General features: G+C 44.9%; 2 protein-coding genes across 3 annotated transcripts in view; one reads left to right on the top strand and one right to left on the bottom strand.

Annotated features, from left to right (window-relative positions):
- Positions 1-18,071, bottom strand: part of APPBP2 (amyloid beta precursor protein binding protein 2) — an 82,234-nt gene that overhangs the window by 5,230 nt on the left and 58,933 nt on the right. The window lies entirely within an intron of this gene.
- Positions 1,951-11,607, top strand: CHCT1 (CHD1 helical C-terminal domain containing 1; the record flags this gene model as incomplete). The annotated part of the gene is made up of 7 exons (XM_083379597.1): positions 1,951-1,955; positions 3,162-3,333; positions 5,016-5,147; positions 6,239-6,495; positions 7,518-7,617; positions 9,513-9,694; positions 11,477-11,607. The coding sequence occupies 7 exons, from the start codon at positions 1,951-1,953 to the stop codon at positions 11,598-11,600; spliced, it is 972 nt and encodes a 323-aa protein (XP_083235723.1). The 3' UTR covers positions 11,601-11,607.

Below are 18,071 nucleotides of genomic sequence, written 5' to 3'. Positions count from 1 at the left end.
ATTAAACAAACATTTGTCTGAAATGGTACAGGATTCCCTGCCTGAGCAGGGGGTTAGACTAGAAGACCTCCAAGGTCCCTTCCAACTCTTATTCTATTCTATTCTATTCTATTCTATTCTATTCTATTCTATTCTATTCTATTCTACTCTATATTCTATATTCTATATTTTATATTCCTATTCTTTCTATTCTATTCTATTATTCTATTCTATTCTATTCTATTCTATTCTATTCTATTCTATTCTATTCTATTCTATTCTATTCTATTCTATTCTATTCTATTCTATTTCTGGAGGCAGGTTGTTCCACTGATTAATTCTTCTCGCTGTCAGGAAATTTCTCCTTAGTTCTAGGTTGCTTCTCTCCTTGATTAATTTCCATCTGGCTTGGAAGAAGATTCTTCTCTTTTTTGCATCATGTTTTTATTTTATTTTTATTTTTATTTATTTTAATTCCATTTATATCCCGCCCTTCTCCGAAGACTCAGGGCGGCTTACAAGCTTAGCAGTAGCCTTCATTCTATGTATATGCCTGCTTATTAGGGCTTTCACACACACCCCAAGCGGCATTATTACAAAGTCAGCTTAATTGCCCCCAACAATCTGGGTCCTCATTTTACCTACCTGGGAAGGATGGAAGGCTGAGTCAACCTTGAGCCTGGTGGGATGCGAACCTGCACTAATTGCAGGCAGCTGGTGTTACTTAAGGAGGCATCAGCCCACTGCTCCACCAAGGCTTTTGTTTTTGAATGACGGAGAGAAAAGTGCCTCTTTAATAACACTAGCAATAGCATTTAGACTTATATACCACTTCACAGTGCTTTACAGCCCACTCTAAACGGTTTACAGAGTCAGTGTGTTTCCCCCCCAAAATCTGGGTTCTTCTTCCTACCTGGATTACTTTTCTCCAACCCACCCAACTTTAGGGAGATGATGGAGTAAAGGACTTGCAGTTCCACTTTATTTTTTTTTCAACAAGAATTACAGTCATCAGCTTTTAAAAACCAGAGTGATACACTCTCCTATAGTTTTTTCATAGCTGAAATATTATTCGATTGAATCAGCAGCGGGGGATCTTGCAAGGCAAGATCCAGGCTGACCTGGATTGATGATGGATTTTAAAAAGTTTTAATTTTAACTGTGTAATTAATATTTGGGGCTGCTATTTAATTTTTTCTTAACTTTTGTACTGCTGGTTTTTTATTGTTGTTAGCCGCCCTGAGTCCTCTGGGAGATAGGGCGGCATATAAGTCCCATAATAAATAAATAAATAAATAAATAAATAAATAAATAAATAAATAAATAAATAAATAAATAAATAAATAAATAAATAAATAAGGCATACTGTGGTTTGTTCACTTTAATGTGAACTTAGTGGCTCAGTTCACACAGCTTTGAGAAGGTGGACTTCAACTCCCAGAATTCCCCAATTAGTATGATTTAAAATGGGTGGACTTCAACTTCAAGTGTGGTTGGGGACGTCCACATTTAAATTTGCCAAGATTGAGACATGATTGTGTGAACAACTGCTGTGATTCGCTTAAACAGCCTTGGTATGAAGGTTGTAAAAAAGCATGCTGGCTGGGGAATTCTGGAAGTTGAAGTCCACACATCTTCACATTACCAACTTTAAGAAACATTGCCCTTGGGATGATAGCAAAAAAGTATCCTTTTGTGCCCTCTAGTGGTCAATCAATAACTTTGCAGCTCTTTTGTGGCAGTCTGCCGTGAGCATTAAAACCACACCAAGCAAAGCACTTTATGACTTAAGGTGGTGTGTGAATGCATTCTTTATGGCCTGGTCAACACACCCTGGCTAAAATAAACCGTGGTCTAGAATAAGGAATGAACCCAGAGCACTGTTTGCAATGCAGGAGGAAGGGAGACCAGGGTTCCGACAGATGAAATTTCAAAAGAATTTCGAGGCATTGTTTAGCTTTTATTCGAGAAATGAAGTATCAGCACCACAAAGTTGAAACCAGAAACTAAATTCCCCTCCCTGGATACAAAGTAACAAAGTGCAATTCCCTCCTCCAATTAACAGTCATAAATCACATTCCCCAATTAGTTTGAAGCACAGGTTTTCTCCCCAGCTCTCCAGCCTGCCAAAACACTATCAGCTCTGGGCCCAATGTCCTTGGGTTCCCACGGCTGAGTTATTATTGTTATGACTAGGTGGGCTCTCATCCACATTCCCCCTCAGCAGCAACTAATTCTAAAATCAGTAGAGAAAATGGCTGCATTTCCATTTGTTGTCAAAGCAAGAACATCTGATGTTAGCAGTATTGACAGGATCTTGTCATAAGATAAGCTCATATAGAATAGCAATAGCAATAGTACTTATATACCGCTCCCTAGTGCTTTACAGCCCTCTCTAAGTGGTTTACAGAGTCAGCCTATGGCCCCCAACCATCTGGGTCCTCATTTTACTGACCTCGGAAGGATAGAAGGCAGAGTCATCCTTGAGCTGGTCACGATCGAGCTGCTGGCAGATGGCAGAATTTGCCTGCAATACCGCATTCTGACCACTGCACCACCATGAGAAGGAAGGAAGGAAGGAAGGAAGGAAGGAAGGAAGGAAGGAGCAAGGGAAGGGAGAGAAGGAAGGAGGAAGGGAAGGAGAAAAGGGAGAAAGAGGAAAGGAAGGAAGGAAGCAATAGCAATAGCACTTAGACTTATATACCGCTTAACAGTGCTTTTACAGCCCTCTCTAAGCAGTTTACAGAGTCACCCTATGGCCCCCAACAATCTGAGTCCTCATTTTACCTACCTCAGAAGGATGGAAGGCTGAGTCAACCTTGAGCCGGTGGGAATCCCACTGCCGAACTGCAGGCAGCCGGCAGTCAGCAGAAGTAGCTTGCAGTACTTCATTCTCACCACTTCACCACCATAGCAGTAAAAACCTTGAATGACATCCTAGCACAGGGGTAGGCAACCTTGGCTCTTTTTTGACTCGTAGACTTCAACTCCCAGAATTCCTGAACCAGCCTGGTTCAGGAATTCTGGGAGTTGAAGTCTACGAGTCATAAAAGAGCCAAGGTTGCCTACCCCTGTGCTAGCAGGAAGCTTAAGAACCAAAATACTCCCAAATTCCGAATTCTATCCCATCTTTACATAAAAATATCAAGGCCTCTGTTCTCATATCCTTCTCCCTTTTCCAGACCACCTGATTATCCTGGGATTGTTATAGGAACTTGGAAACTTTCACCTCCAGTGATGGAGAGCGTGGGAAAGAGGAAGGACATAAGCCAAATTTTCCCTACCAAGAGAGTAGCCAGGAAAGAAGAAAGTGCAGACAGAGAGGAGGAGAACAACGAGGCCTACCAGGTCTGGGTAATTTTTTGAAAAATATGTATGTTTGGATGTGAATGCACACACATACAGTCTTTCCTCCTCCCTTCTCCCCCCCCCTCCCCGGGCTTGGAAAATAATCTCACAGAACTATCCTGCATGAGATAAACAAAATCAAACTTTAGTTTAAAAACGGATAAATGTGGCACTCTGCCTTTTTAAGTGTTTAAAAGTAGGTATTCACTGTGGAAAAAGACAATTATCAAGCTGTCCATATCATACAGTGGGTTGCAAATTAGTTAAGAAAAAGATTCAAAGGGAAAATGTAATATTCCCAAAAGACCGTAAGGTAGATGTGGTGTCCTGCAAAGGAAGAAAAAAAAAAAAGGCTGGTGCAGGTCCAAAATATTAAATGTCATAGGAAGGGTCCAATGATGTGTGTGTGTGTGTGTGTGTGTGTGTGTGTGTGTGTGTGTGTGTGTGTGTATGCATGTGCGTGTGTGTCTGTGTTTGCATTTGTGCACACATCATTTGAAATAACATGGAAGCCTGAAATTAAACCGCAGTCCATAACTTGTACAGAGATATAAAGAAAATGAAACTTAGCATGGTAAACAGAAATTAAGCAAATTAAGTACTTCCTTCCTTCCTTCCTTCCTTCCTTCCTTCCTTCCTTCCTCTCTTGCCATGGTGGCATAGTGGTTAAAATGCAGTATTGCAGGCAGACTCCGCCCACTGCCAGGAGTTCAATCCTGACCTTCTCAAGGTCGACTCAGCCTTCCATCCTTCCAAAGCTGGTAAAATGAGGACCCAGATTGTTGCGGGCAAAATGCTGGTTCTGTAAACTGCTTAGAGAGGGCTGTAAAGCACTGTGGCCTATAAGTCTAAGTGCTATTGTTATTCTTCCTTCCCTTCTTCCTTCTTTCTCTCCCTCCCTTTTCTTCTTCCTTCCTTCCTTCCTTCCTTCCTTCCTTCCTTCCTTCCTTCCTTCCTTCCTTCCTTCCTTCCTTCCTTCCTTCCTTGCCATGGTAGTGCAATGGTTAAAATGCGGTATTGCAGGCAGACTCTGCCCACTGCCAGGAGTTCAATCCTGACCTGCTCAAGGTCGACCCAGCCTTCTATCTTTCCGAGCTGGGTAAAACGAGGACCCAGATTGTTGCAGGCAAGATGCTGGTTCTGTACACCGCTTAGAGAGGGCTGTAAAGCGCTGTGAAGCGGCCTATAAGGCTAAGGGCTATTGCTATTCTGATTATGATTTGATTATGATGGAGTTGCCAGTATTTGCCAAGTTCCTAACAGGAGAAGCGCTTCATCCCTTTCAGCCTAGGCGATGTCTCTATGGGCCGAAAGGCTTAAGCGATCTTTTCTTTTATGGTTTGTGGGTTCACAACAGTTGTAGTCGGGGCTCGTGAGTGGAGGGGGTGGCAGGTGGGCCCTTTTGTCTCACAGTTGCTAAGGAAGGAATGAGAAGGAGAGAGATTCAGCTCCCAAGACAGAAGGAAGACCTGGTTCCCAAAGAGGCATCCCGACATCGGACTGAGGACCAACTGCTGCTGCTCGGCCTTTATAGGGCTTGCTGGGCTGCCATTGGCTACCCAAGTCAACTGACAGAACGTTCAGGGGGGCAGGCCACGCCCACACAAACTCCCACCTCCGCTTTCCTTCTGCCCAACACGCAGGAGGCAATCCAGATGCTCGGATCCAGAGGTTAACCTCCACTGCAGGTGACCACAAAGGCACTGATGCTCTGCCGGTTGAACGAGGCCACCGCCCGAGGGACCCTCGCCAGGATGGTGCCTACCAAAGTGAAGCTCTTCCGCCACAGGGACGGGCTCAGCGAGGACACCTTCAAAATTGCAAGTCTCAAAAATTCACGGTTACTAAAGCTTTCACGTTCCGACGTTACAGATAATCCTCGACTTACAATCGTAGGTTTAGTGACCGTTCAAAGTTACTGAACGGGGCTGAAAAAGGGGGACTTAAGACCGTTTCTCTCACTTAGGACCCGTCGCAGCATCCCCATGGTCACAGCATCAACATTTGGATGTTTGGCAACTGGTTTCATACTTGTGATGGTCACAGTGTCCCCCGGGGGTGTGTGTGTGTTTTCACGTGATCCCTTTTTGCGATCATCTGACAAGCAAAGTCAATGGGGGAAGCCAGATTCACTTGACAACCGTTTTACCAACTTAACAACTGCCATGGTTCACTTAACGACGGTGGCAAGAAAAGTCGTAAAATGGGGCAAAACTCACTTAATGAATGTCTCCTTTAGCAACATAAATTTTGGGCTCGGTGATCGTCATAAGTCGAGGACTAGCTGTATTGACTCTAAAGTGCAAAATGGGACAGCATGTATTCAAGCAGAAAGTGAACTAATTTCTAATTTTTCCCAGCGGATTATGGATGGCTAGTAACATGTTAGGAGGCTTAATGATATTTCTGTTTTTAAGTGGCCTCGGGATCACCAAACCTTTAAATGGCCCGATCAGAATCCATTTAAAATAGTATTTCTCAGCGTTAGCAATTTAAGATTGGGTGGACTTTAATTTCCTGAATTACCTACTCAGCATATTTCAGATGGGTGGACTTCTACTCCCAGAATTCCCCAGCCAGCCTGCTTTAAGATGGGCGAACGTCCACTCCCAGAATTCCCCAGCCAGCATGCTTTAAGATGGGAGGACTTCAATTCCCAGAATTCCCCAGCCAGCCTGCTTTAAGATGGGTGAACCTCCATTCCCAGAATTCCCTAGTCAGAAGGCTTTAAGATGGGTAAACCTCCATTCCCAGAATTCCCCAGCCAGCATGCTTTAAGATAGGTGGTCTCCAACTCCCAGAATTCCACAGCATAATCATACTGGCTGTGGAATTCTGGGAGTCCACACCTCTTAAAATTGCCCAGAGGTCTAAAATAATACTCTAAAATAATAGTCAAGCATGACTTTAGGAAATCTATCTAGGCAGAAAACCACAGAAACTATATTTCATTTCTTTTTTTTCCAACTTCTCTGCATCTTCTCTTCCCAAGTGCAAGGAATATTTGAAACCTTTTAGAAAGTTCCTTCGGAGGCTGAACTTCCCGAAAGATTACCCGAAGGAAAGAAAGCTAATTTGCACCAGAAAAAATCTCACCATCGTTGGGGACCATATTAATATGTTTCTTCAGCATTACTGCCAAACCTGGGAACTGAAACACTGGAAAAAGTAAGGAAATAACTTTTCCTTTGTAGAAACTGTTAGCAGTAAATCAACAATAAGTTTTTTTAGTCCGGTGTGCCCTTTGCTAAAATAGGATCTGGGTCGGAAAGGCAGATGAATATCTCTTTATGTATAAGTAAAGGATAGGTCTCCCACAGGTTCATGGTGAGAAGACCCTTAGAAAAGGGAGAAATCCCTTTATATATATATCACTGTTTTTCAAGGTTGTTCACTTGAAGATGCCTGGACAGCAACTCCCAGAATTCCCCAACCAGATATATACGGCTGTTATATACGGTTATATACGGTTCAGACATATTGGTTTTTTGAGTTCTCTCACTGGCTAGCATCATTGGAGTCCACAAGTTTCTAGAGAGCATGCTCAGTAACTGTGTTTCATGTAGCTGTTTAGAATAACACAATGAGTTGGAACGGGTCTTGGAGGTCATCTAGTCCAACCCTCTGCTCAGGCAGGAAAACCCTTACCATTCTGGATAAAAGGCTGTCCGATCTCTTCTTGAAAACCTCCAGTGATGAAGCACCTAGAACTTCTGGAGGCAGGTTGTTAATAATAATAATAAAGTCGGAAGGGAACTTGGAGGTCATCTAGTCCAACCCTCTGCTCAGGCAGGAAAACCTATACCATTCTGGATAAAAGGCTGTCCGATCTCTTCTTGAAAACCTCCAGTGATGAAGCACCTAGAACTTCTGGAGGCAGGTTGTTAATAATAATAATAATAAAGTCGGAAGGGAACTTGGAGGTCATCTAGTCCAACCCTCTGCTCAGGCAGGAAACCCTATACCATTCTGGATAAAAGGCTGTCCGATCTCTTCTTGAAAGCCTCCAGTGTTGGAGCACCCACAACTTCTGAAGGCAAGCCCTTCCACTGATTAATTGTTCTCACTGTCAGGAAATTTCTCCTTAGTTGTCAGTGTGGAAACCGGTCATAAGTAATTTCAACCCGTCACTAAATGAATGGTTGTACGTCAAGGACCTGGTTGTAAAATGCTATCCCTCTCCTTTTCAGAACGCTGTGGAGGTTTGTCTCCCTCTTCTCATCCTACGATGAGAAGCAGCTGTATAAACTGTACCGATACAGCAAGACAGACCAATTCACCAAATTCCTGGTAAGGATTATATTTCCAGAGGTGTCAGCAGGGGGATTTCCCAAAAGTCCAATGGGAGGGGCCAAAGGCAATGCAATCGAAGCCACGCCCCTTCCGATGTGACTCACTCCTGGGAAAAAATGGGGCAGGATAGCAGTTAGGCGATTGCGGCCATTTTGACTTTTTTGACCCAGCCGGCATTCTTAGGGACACTCTTATCTTCTCACCTCACTCTGGAAGTTTGATTATGAGCCATCCTTGATTCTTTTAAGAAGCACATTTAAGCTGACAAAGTTTTAGTAAAATGCTGCCTTGGTAAATTAACCTCTGGGACTCTGAGTTGGCTATTTTTTTTTGTCGTATATCGAAAGAGGGCTCTCCAAAATGGAGGGGGGTTTTCTTCCCCAAATGGCAGCCATCTTGTAATGTCTGAGCTGAAGGAGATACAGGTAGTCCTCAACTTACGACCACAACTGTCCCCAAAATTTCTATTGCTAAGCCAGACAAGTGAGTTTTGCCCCATTTTATGACCTTCCTGGCAACCGTTGTTAAATGAATCACTGCAGTTGTTAAATGAACCATGTGGTTGTTAAGTGAACCTGGCTTCCCCAATGACTTTGCTTCCCAGAAGCGGCCTAGAAAGTTTGCAAGTGGTGATTAAGTAACCCTAGGCCCCTTCGACCGTCCTGAATACAGGCTCTGTGGCCAAGTGCCTGAATTTGGCATCCGTCATAAGTGTGAGGACTAGCTATAAGTCACTTTTTTCAGGGCCGTTGTAACTTTGAACAGCCACTAAATGAAAGGTTGTAACTCAAGGACTACCTGTACTGCATCAAATTTGAAAAAAAAAACAAAAAACATTAGTTTTGGCCTTTATACAAACCCAGCCAGTTGTGGTATATTTCACAAAGTATGGCTTAGGCAGGGCAGAGGTGGGCAACCTTGGCTCTTTTATGACTCGTGGACTTCACCTCCCAGAATTCCTGAGCCAGCCATGCTGAGGAGAAATAGAGAGGTTTCCATGCTGAGCCATGGTGGCTCAGGAATTCTGGGAATTAAAAGTCCATGAGTCATAAAAGAGCCAAGGTTGCCTACCCCTGGCTTAGGGTGAAGGTGGAACTCAATTTAATGTTAACTTTTGTAAGTAATGCTTTTATTGCCCTGTACACCGCCCTGAGTCCTTCGGGAGAAAGGCAGTATAGAAATTCAATCAATCAATCAATCAATAAAGGGCTCATAGTTCCATGCTGGCTCAGGAATTCTGGGAGTTGAAGTCCACGAGTCATAAAAGAGCCAAGGTTGCCTACCCCTGGCTTAGCCAGTTTTGCTGTTTAAGGCCTAGTTCAGGGGTCTCCAAACTTGGCAACTTTAAGATTTGTGGACTTCAACTCCCAGAATTCCTGAGCCAGCCATGCTGAGGAGAAATGGAGAGGTTTCCATGCTGAGCTATATGGGCTCAGGAATTCTGGGAGTTGAAGTCCACGAGTCATAAAAGAGCCAAGGTTGCCTACCCCTGGCTTAGGGTGAAGGTGGAACTCAATGCAACGCTGAAATCTCCCTGAGTCGCTTTTTTCAATGCTGTTTTTATAACTTTGAACCATCGCTAAATGAACCGTTGTAAGTCGAGGACTGCCTGCATGGAATTCAGCTGTAGAAACAGTTGAAATCTGCAGTTTAGAGTGTTGCAATGTGGCTTTCCTTTTTTTTCTTTTTAAGTAAGCCCAGGAGCTTGTACATTAAACAAAAAGTATTTTGCAGGAAAATACGTAAGATTTAGGCAAGGAAAAAAATCATCAAAAAGAAATAGTGCTCCCCAAGTTCCTTTGAAAGGGTTCCCTTAGCTCTGTTTCCCTCAAAAACTGCTCCCCATTGCCAGCCACGGCCCTCTGCCTCTTTTTTCTGTGGCTGAATTGCAGAAAGCCTATTGCCGCTTGGAACACGCCGACGTGACCAGCCTTCCCAGTAACAAAAAACTGACAAAGCTGCGTGATCGGTGGAGGCTCGCCGGTTGCGGGATGAAGATGAAGGAATGGAAAGAATATTTGCACTCAATGCCAGAAAGCGGTGATTTCCTAGAAGGAAATGTGCCTGGAGAAAGGTAAAGAGTTTGTCCAGGGGTTAAGGCATCAGGCTAGAAAGTGGGAGATCGTGAGTTCGAATTCTGCCTTAAGCATGAAAGCCGGCTAGATGACTTTGGGCTAATCACTGGGAGACAGTGAGTTCTTGTCATGCCTTAGGCAGGAACGCCATCTCGGTATTTTGGACCAATCACCAGGAGATGGTGAGTTGTAGTCCCACCTTGGGCATGAAAGCCATTTTGGGGTATTTGAGCCAATCACCAGGAGACGGTGAGTTGTAGTTACACCTTGGACATGAAAGCCATTTGGGGGTCTTTGAGCCAATCACCAGGAGACGGTGAGTTCTAGTCCCACCTTGGGCATGAAAGCCATTTGGGGGTCCTTGAACCAATCACCAGGAGACGGTGAGTTCTAGTCCCACCTTGGGCATGAAAGCCATTTTGGGGTATTTGAGCCAATCACCAGGAGACGGTGAGTTCTAGTCCCACCTTGGGCATGAAAGCCATTTGGGGGTCTTTGAGCCAATCACCAGGACACGGTGAGTTGTAGTCCCACCTTGGGCATGAAAGCCATTTTGGGGTATTTGAGCCAATCACCAGGAGACGGTGAGTTGTAGTCCCACCTTGGGCATGAAAGCCATTTGGGGGTCTTTGAGCCAATCACCAGGAGACAGTGAGTTCTAGTTCCACCTTGGGCATGAAAGCCATTTTGGGGTATTTGAGCCAATCACCAGGAGATGGGGAGTTCTAGTCCCACCTTGGGCATGAAAGCCATTTGGGGGTCCTTGAGCCAATCACCAGGAGACGGTGAGTTCTAGTCCTGCCTTAGTGATGAAAGCCAGCTATCAAGGTCACATGAAGTGTTAATACCACTTTACAAGGCCTTGGTACGGCCACATTTGGAATACTCCATCCAGTTTTGGTCACCACAATATAAAAAAGATGTTGAGACTCTAGAAAAAGTGCAGAGAAGAGCAACAAAGATAATTAGGGGACTGGTAGCTACAACATATAAGGAACGGTTGCAAGAAGTGGGTGAAAAGAAGGACTTGGGGTGACATGATAGCAGTCCAATATTTGAGGGGCTGCCACAAAGAGAAGGGGGTCAAGCTATTCTCCAAAGCACCTGAAGGGAGAACAAGAAGCAATGGATGGAAACTGATCAAGGAGAGAAGCAACCTAAGGAGAAATTTCCTAGTGATTAGAACAATCAGTGGAATGGCTTGCTTCCAGAAGTTGTGACTACTCCAGTACTGGAGGTTTTTAAGAAGAGACTGGACAACCATTTTGTCTGGAATGGTGTAGGGTCTCCTGCTTGAGCAGGGGGTTGGACTAGAAGACCTCCAAGGTCCCTTCCAACTCTTTGTTATTCTGTTATTTTGATTCATGGGGCTGGACAGACTTAACTTCCTCAACCATCCATCATACGATTTAGCCTCCAGACTCTTCCTCATCTTTGTTGCTCTTCTCTGCACACTTTCTAGGGCGGAGGTCCCCAACCTTTTGGGCACCAGGGACCGGTTCTGTGGAGAAAGGTTTTTCGGCAGACCGGAGCGTGCGTGGTTTTGTGTATTGCCTGCATCCCACAGATGGGACTTTGCTTGTTTGGGTGGATCGGTTGCTGGCATGCCGCGGCCCGGTACTGGTCCACGGACCAGGGGGTTGGGGACCCCTGTTCCAAAGGTCTCAGCATCTTTTCTGTACCACAGTGACCAGACTTGGATGCACTGTTCCAGGATCCTAGCGAGGTCTAAAGAGGTATCTCTTTCAAAATTCGCAGAGGTTTTCATGTCGTTCCCTCAGGTGCTCAACGGCCCAAGACAAAGAGGTTGTATCCCAACACTGTGGCACGTGCTACGTTTCTGCTCCTCTTTCTGTTACTACCAATGAAGAAACAGACAGCTCTTCATCGTCAAATCCCTATTAAAGACAGACCGTGGAGAAGGACAGCTTTTTTTTTTTTAAAAAAAAGTTCATTAAGTAAGAATTCAGACCGTTGGGACTACTTTACGTCAACTCTTTTGAATTCCTGAAGGCACTCATAACTTCAGACTTTTGCAGACATTTAGCAAAATATCCAAGATCCACTTCCTATGGAGTGTTTACGGCAAGGTGCATTAAATTTAGCGTCTGCGGGGCAAAACCTGCTTTTTCCAATTATTATTTGGAAGAGGTGGCAAAACCCTGGGGTGGGAGGAGTCAAGGAGAGAAGCAACCTAGAACTAAGGAGAAACTTCCTGACAGTGAGAACAATTAACCAGTGGAACAACCTGCCTCCAGAAGCTGTGAATGCTGGAAGTTTTAAAGAAGAGACTGGACAGGCATTGGTCTGAAATGGTATAGGGTTTCCTGGCTGAGCGGGGGGGGGGGGCTGGACTAGATGACCTCCAAGATCCCTTCCAACTTTTATTATTACTATTATTACTATTAAGTTTGGCCCATCCCACTTGCTCCAATGGTAAAGGCCTTCTGAAACAGAGGCATTCAGGGAGATGTGGGCAGTCCCCAACTTATGACCATCATTAAGCCCCAAATTTCTCTCCAGACCTTTTGCCCCATTTTAGGACCTTTCTCTTCCATGGCCGTGAAGTGAATCGGTCCAACTGATTAAGTTAGTTACGCCGGTTGTGAAGCGAATCTGGTTTCCCCATTGACTGAAGGTCTTAAAAGGGGATCCACGTGACCTTTGGGACACAGCAACGCTCACAAAACACGAACCAGTTGCCAAGCATCTGGATTCTGATCACGTGATCCCGGAGAATGCTGCACAGGTCGTTGACTGTGAAAAAAAAGGTCACAGGACGCATTTTTCAGTGCCGTCGTAACCTCGAACGGGTCACTAAACAAACTGCTGTAGGTGGTGGGGGGGATTTCCTGTAAATTGGGAAGATGCGTCGTCACAACCAAAAGTTCATCCATTCTGAACACACATATGCAAAGGTTGTGAAGGCATATTTGGATGCCCTGAAAAGAAGCCTCAAAGAAAACCATGAAAAACCCGTTTCTCTCTCTTCCATTTTCTCTCCTGCCCCTTGAAAGAAATAGTAAATCTTATGAAAGATCAGCAGCTTAGTTGGGTCAGCGGGTCGTCCTCAGTGAATGAAGCCGCAGGCTCAGCCGATCCATTGACCTCGAAGTGAACGAGAGACCTGGGAGCTGCCAACTTTTTTCTAGATCCCCAAATGCTCCACAGGTCACGTGAAGAATAGTTCAGAATAGATTTATCATTAAAACAGAAACGTTCCAAGTTCATTTAGTCTTTTCCCGGAGGACTTTTGTCTTTCCACTGAGGGACCCTTGGTGCTTCTCTGAGCTTGTTTTCTTGCAGACGTTTCATGGCCCAACTAAGGGAATACCATCAGGGCTATAACGTAGTGAGAGCTAACCCCACTCGCTTTCTATCACTGATGACGTTCCCTAGTTGGGTAACAAAACGTCTGCAAGAAAACCACCAAGCTCAGAAAGCACCAAGGACCCCACAGTCCTCCTCCTCTGTTGTGATTCAGGGTCAGCCTGTGGGTTCAGCAGTTGGGTTGGACGACTGAGGAGGAGGAGGGGGGCGTTGAAGATCTTGCTGATGAGAGCCCTCAGCCAGGCCCCTCCCACTTGGTCACCACGGAGACCCAGCTGTGTGAGCCTGACAGCGTGGATGAAGATGACCCACAGCTGGCCCTGTTCAAGGACGCCCGACGCAGGAGGCAGTCAATTAGGAGTAAACAGCGGAAGGCAATGGGGCTCCTCGGAAGGAGGCAGAGAGAAGCCATGCCCTGAACTCTATATAAGGGGAATGTGTGGGAGGGCTGGTTTGCTGAAAGGCAACCACTTGGATAGCTCCTGTTTCTTGGTTTGTCTTGTTCCGTTTGTTTTTGTAGTAATAAATTTGGCAGGCGTAATTCCAGCCTCTTGCCTTCTTGTAAAAGGGGTTGTCCCTGCCTTTTCTGCAGGGCCGGTAGCAGGCTGGTACAGAACATCCTCCTACTTCTCCTCCACTCTGCAATCCCCACTCCCTTCTAGCTCTGATGACGTTACCTAGCTGGGTCATGAAACGTCTGCAAGAAAACCACCCAGCTCACAGAGCAGCAAGGACACTTGTGTTCAACCATGAGCTATAAATATTATCTTCTCCCGGTGTCTTCCCGATCAGCCAAATATCACACCCGCACACGTTGCAGGAACACTATATTTATTAAGTCAATAGTTCATTTTAGCAATACAATTACAGAATATCACCATGTTGGTTACAAACATACTCAGGATGGTTGGATGTGTACAAAGAATAAAATTCAAGCACGGCGGTCGGGCGTGGCATCAGATACAAAAAAAGGAACGGGATGGCCAAGGATGATCAAAATGTCTTCATATAAGTAACAGTGGCACAGAAAAAGATGGAAGGGATTCAGAATTAAGAGACGCTGGGGTGGTGTGACAGCTTTCAGCTGGTTGGTTTCCAACAACATTGCTTAACATTATGTACATATTTTAATCCCCTATTAAGATCCATGGAGTATTAAAAAATAATAGTAGTGAAACCGGTAATATTAAATAAAAATTCAACATCCCCAACAACCCCCCAACTCCAAGTAGTAATGCTAAAGTTTTTCCTCTGTTTTAAAATCTTACTTTCATGGCAACATAGCTCATATCAAGGAATATGCATACAAAGGAAAGCTGGGGGGTGGGGTGGGGGTGGGGGTGCAGGATGGTTACACACACGGTACCTGTGAGGGTTAGTGATCCAACACTGAAAGAAACCTGGATGTCGAAACACCAAGTTTCTAGATATCTCTATATATTTATATAGCATATATATAATTTTTCCATCTTATTTTTTTAACGTCTTCAAACCAAAGAAATCTGCACTTAAAAACAACGCACTAAGGCCTCTTCATGCTATTAGGATACCTACAATTGCCGTCATAGAAGTGTATTTGCTAACGAGAATCCGCAAATCGGTTTCACGGAAAAGGGAGGTGGGCTTCGCTGCCTTCAAAACATTCCTGAGTTTGGGGAGGGGGACCAAAAGCACTTGAGCCCCTTCGCTGTCCACAAAGGGACCCCACTGCAAGGACATTTTCGCCACGTGACAATCGCCTTCACCCCTTCTCTATCAATGCAACAGGACACGCAAAGTAGCCAAGATTTATTCCTCCCCACGGCCCAGAGGCAAACCCTGCCGCGGATCAAACTGGTGTCGAAACCCAAAACCAACAAAAATTTTAAAAAAAAATTTTTTTTTTTTTAAAAAGCCATGAACAAACAAAACATTTCCATTCAGGCTTGAATGTGAAGCCGAGGAACACGACCCAAATCCAGAAATCTCGTTTCCTCTCCCCCGTGCCCAGTAATGTGGCAGCTTTGACCACAAGGGGGAAAAAATTAAAAATAAATCCTTGAGCATCTTCCTAACTGGGTGCGCTGTTGTTGTTTTTGACTGGGAGTGATGGGAACGGTGGTCCAATCCACGCGGAAGGCACCAAGTTTGGAGTGGCTTCGGTGTCTGACGAGAAGGCACGAAGGCTGTGCACTTAAAAAAAAACACCAACCAACCAACAAAAAACAAACAAACAACCCAATTCGGAGGAAATGCTGCAGACGTGAGGATCTGTGGTTCATTCAAGCAACTCTTCTATTATTGTTATTATTATTTTTCTCGGGCCACTTTCTGAGTTTGGTAATCAGAAGGTATTAAAGGAGTCTTTATTTTCAGGCATTATGTTAGCCGCCCGAAGGAAACCCAGATTCCTTTTTAACAGGGAAGCAGAGGCCTTGGAGTTACTTGAGGTCTTCAGCAAGACTCCTTCTCTGAAGTCGACCTCGCTCTAGGAGGCACGGGAAAGAAGCATCCACTGCCGAGTGCCGTCTTTCCACGTCCCGTGGCACGAGGCCGATCTCTGCCAGGCAGGCACGGAGAGCTAAAGGTAGACATGGGTGGCACTGAAAGGCACGGTCCTTAAAGAGCTCGTTGCTCTCCCAACGCCTGGCCATCCTCCTACAGCCAGTCATTTTTATCTGCCCCCCCAAAAACAAACAACCCAGCTGAGACGGGATAGGGGAGAAGGACACGGATGCGAAGGACACAGTCACAAAGACGTGAAAGGTCCACGGGGATAATAATGGCAAAGCCCCGAGATCACAGGGTGGCGAAACCTGCGGCAGAGAAAATAGAAAATGGTGCTTCGATTAAGTCTGGTCGATTCTAGAAGACAACCTTCGGACAGTTTTAGAAGCCCCTCTGGGTTTCGGTGAGACTCCCAAGTTGCCTGAAGGAGCCTTTTCCCTTTGGCTAGGATTGTGCCCTTTGGGTACAGAAGGGAAGAAGTTTAAATTGTGGTCCTAGAAGATCAAGTTCCCTGCTGCGTAGAAGCCACGAAAGGATTTGCACCCTTGGGTGCAAGGGAGAGGTTTTTAAAGCAGTTGCCTCAAAACCGCAAGCAATTCCGTTTCCGGCTCCCTTAAAAGCACACGGGGAAAATGGATCCTAAGCCACCTGTTGTATGAACCGTCCGGCAGATGTTCCCCAAAATTAAACACAACTTTCTAGGCTCACAAACCAGTTTCCAATCAACAGCTTAAATCCAGAAACGACTCAATCCAGTGGTTCCAGCTTAAATTATCCTTCTTATTCTGGCTGCCTGGCTCAGGCATCCGCCCATCAAAATCTCTTTGGAACCAAGTCCTCAAAATTCACAAAGGGTTACCACCAAGTGGGGTTAAGGAAGCAGCCTTTGTTTAAATAAGACACAATGAAGAAAGCAGACTGGACGAATGGGATTATCCTATTCTCTGGCTTCATCACCTCCAGCCGGACTTCACGTTAAGGCCCAAATGAATAGAGAAACTAAACAAATGCATTGCCTCCGAAGGAGCCCTAACATCTGAAATGTTCTTTCAAGAGCTATTCAGTTCTTTAAAGCAGCTGCCAAAAGCTCCAGGGGAAAAAAAATTCTGCAATAATTATAATTTTATGGAAGGAGGGGGGGGGGGAGAAAGGAACTATCACAGCAGCATGTCATACCTGTGTCCGATTTTTAAGCCTCTACTCTGCTGGTTTCCGTTCCCTTAATAAAGAGGCTCACTCGTCACAATCCTGATCAAACAGGCAAGGAAATTCGAAGTCCCAAAGTGAGTTTTCAGAATGCCAAAATCCCAAGTTAAAGAAAAGAGCCACTGTTTCCTATTTCACTCCTGGAAAAGAACACTTTGCTTGCATAGGTGCATCTTCATATACTTTATTACAGTTTTGACTTATCTCCTAATCAAAGCGCTTCACACGACTGTGCAAAATTATTTCACGACGCATGCTCTCGGTAGCAAGGAGAAGGGGGGAAATCCTGGGATTTGCAAAAAAAAAAAAAAAAATCACAACTGGAATTTCTCTGTATGCAACGTTTTAATTGGACTAGACTTGAATACCCAGCCTTGAATTTCTCAGCCTTTAATTAACAGCCCACGTCTGAAGTTTGGTATTAGTTCAACACAACCGCACAGATTTTTGCTAGTTCCTAGTTTTCAACGGGTACCGTGGCACGCTGGCATGGTACCCATTGGTGAGACGCGCTGGTGACTCTGAAGTTAAGACCTACATCCTCACTTTTATACTTTACAAGAATTATTCTTCTGCTGCTCCCAGTTCTGCTCTAGATCGGGGGGGGGGGGTCTCCAAATTTGGCAACTTTTAAGACTGGTGGACTTCAACTCCCAGAATTCCTCATGGCTAGCTGGGGAATTCTGGGAGTTGAAGTCCGCAAGTCTTAAAGTTGCTAGGTTTAGAGCATCGGTAGGCAAGCTCGGTTCTTTTATGACTCATGGACTTCAACTTAATTCTGGGAGTTGAAGTCCATGAGTCATAAAAGAACCGAGGTTGCCTACCCCTGGTTTAGAGCGCCCTGTTCTAGATAAAAGCTTACTGGGATTTCTGAGTAGGTGAAGGGAAAGGGGAAGGGGGGGGGAAATCATTTTTGCTAAATTACTTTAACTGCCAGGATGTTGGGGGTTGGAGGAACAGTTTAGATGAATAATTCCTCGCAATTGCTGTCTCCCAAACTTCACAACTGGCTCCTGGTGGTGCCATTCTGCGTGATCCACTGAGTAATGCAATTTGGATCTTCTACTTTAGTTCTACCTATCCATGATGTAAAACAAGTGATCTGGACCAGAAAATAAATGTTGGTATCCTTGGCAACATCTGCACATGAGCTGGCATTGAAAGGGCAACCCAGCTCGAAAACATCAGCTAAGGAAATTACTCACCCGTGTTCCCAGTCCTGTCTTTCTAGTAGCCAAAGCTTGAAAAGGATTCTCTTGTGAATTTTGCTGCTTCTCCTTCTGATTTTGAGTTCAAGCTATCCATTGATCCACTCCCCGCCCCCACCCCCCCAGTTTTATTTGCAATCGCAGA

The sequence above is a fragment of the Vipera ursinii genome (genome assembly GCF_947247035.1).
Source record: "Vipera ursinii genome assembly, chromosome: 1".
NCBI lineage: Eukaryota > Metazoa > Chordata > Lepidosauria > Squamata > Viperidae > Vipera > Vipera ursinii.
This window is presented reverse-complemented; position numbering and strand designations above follow the sequence as displayed.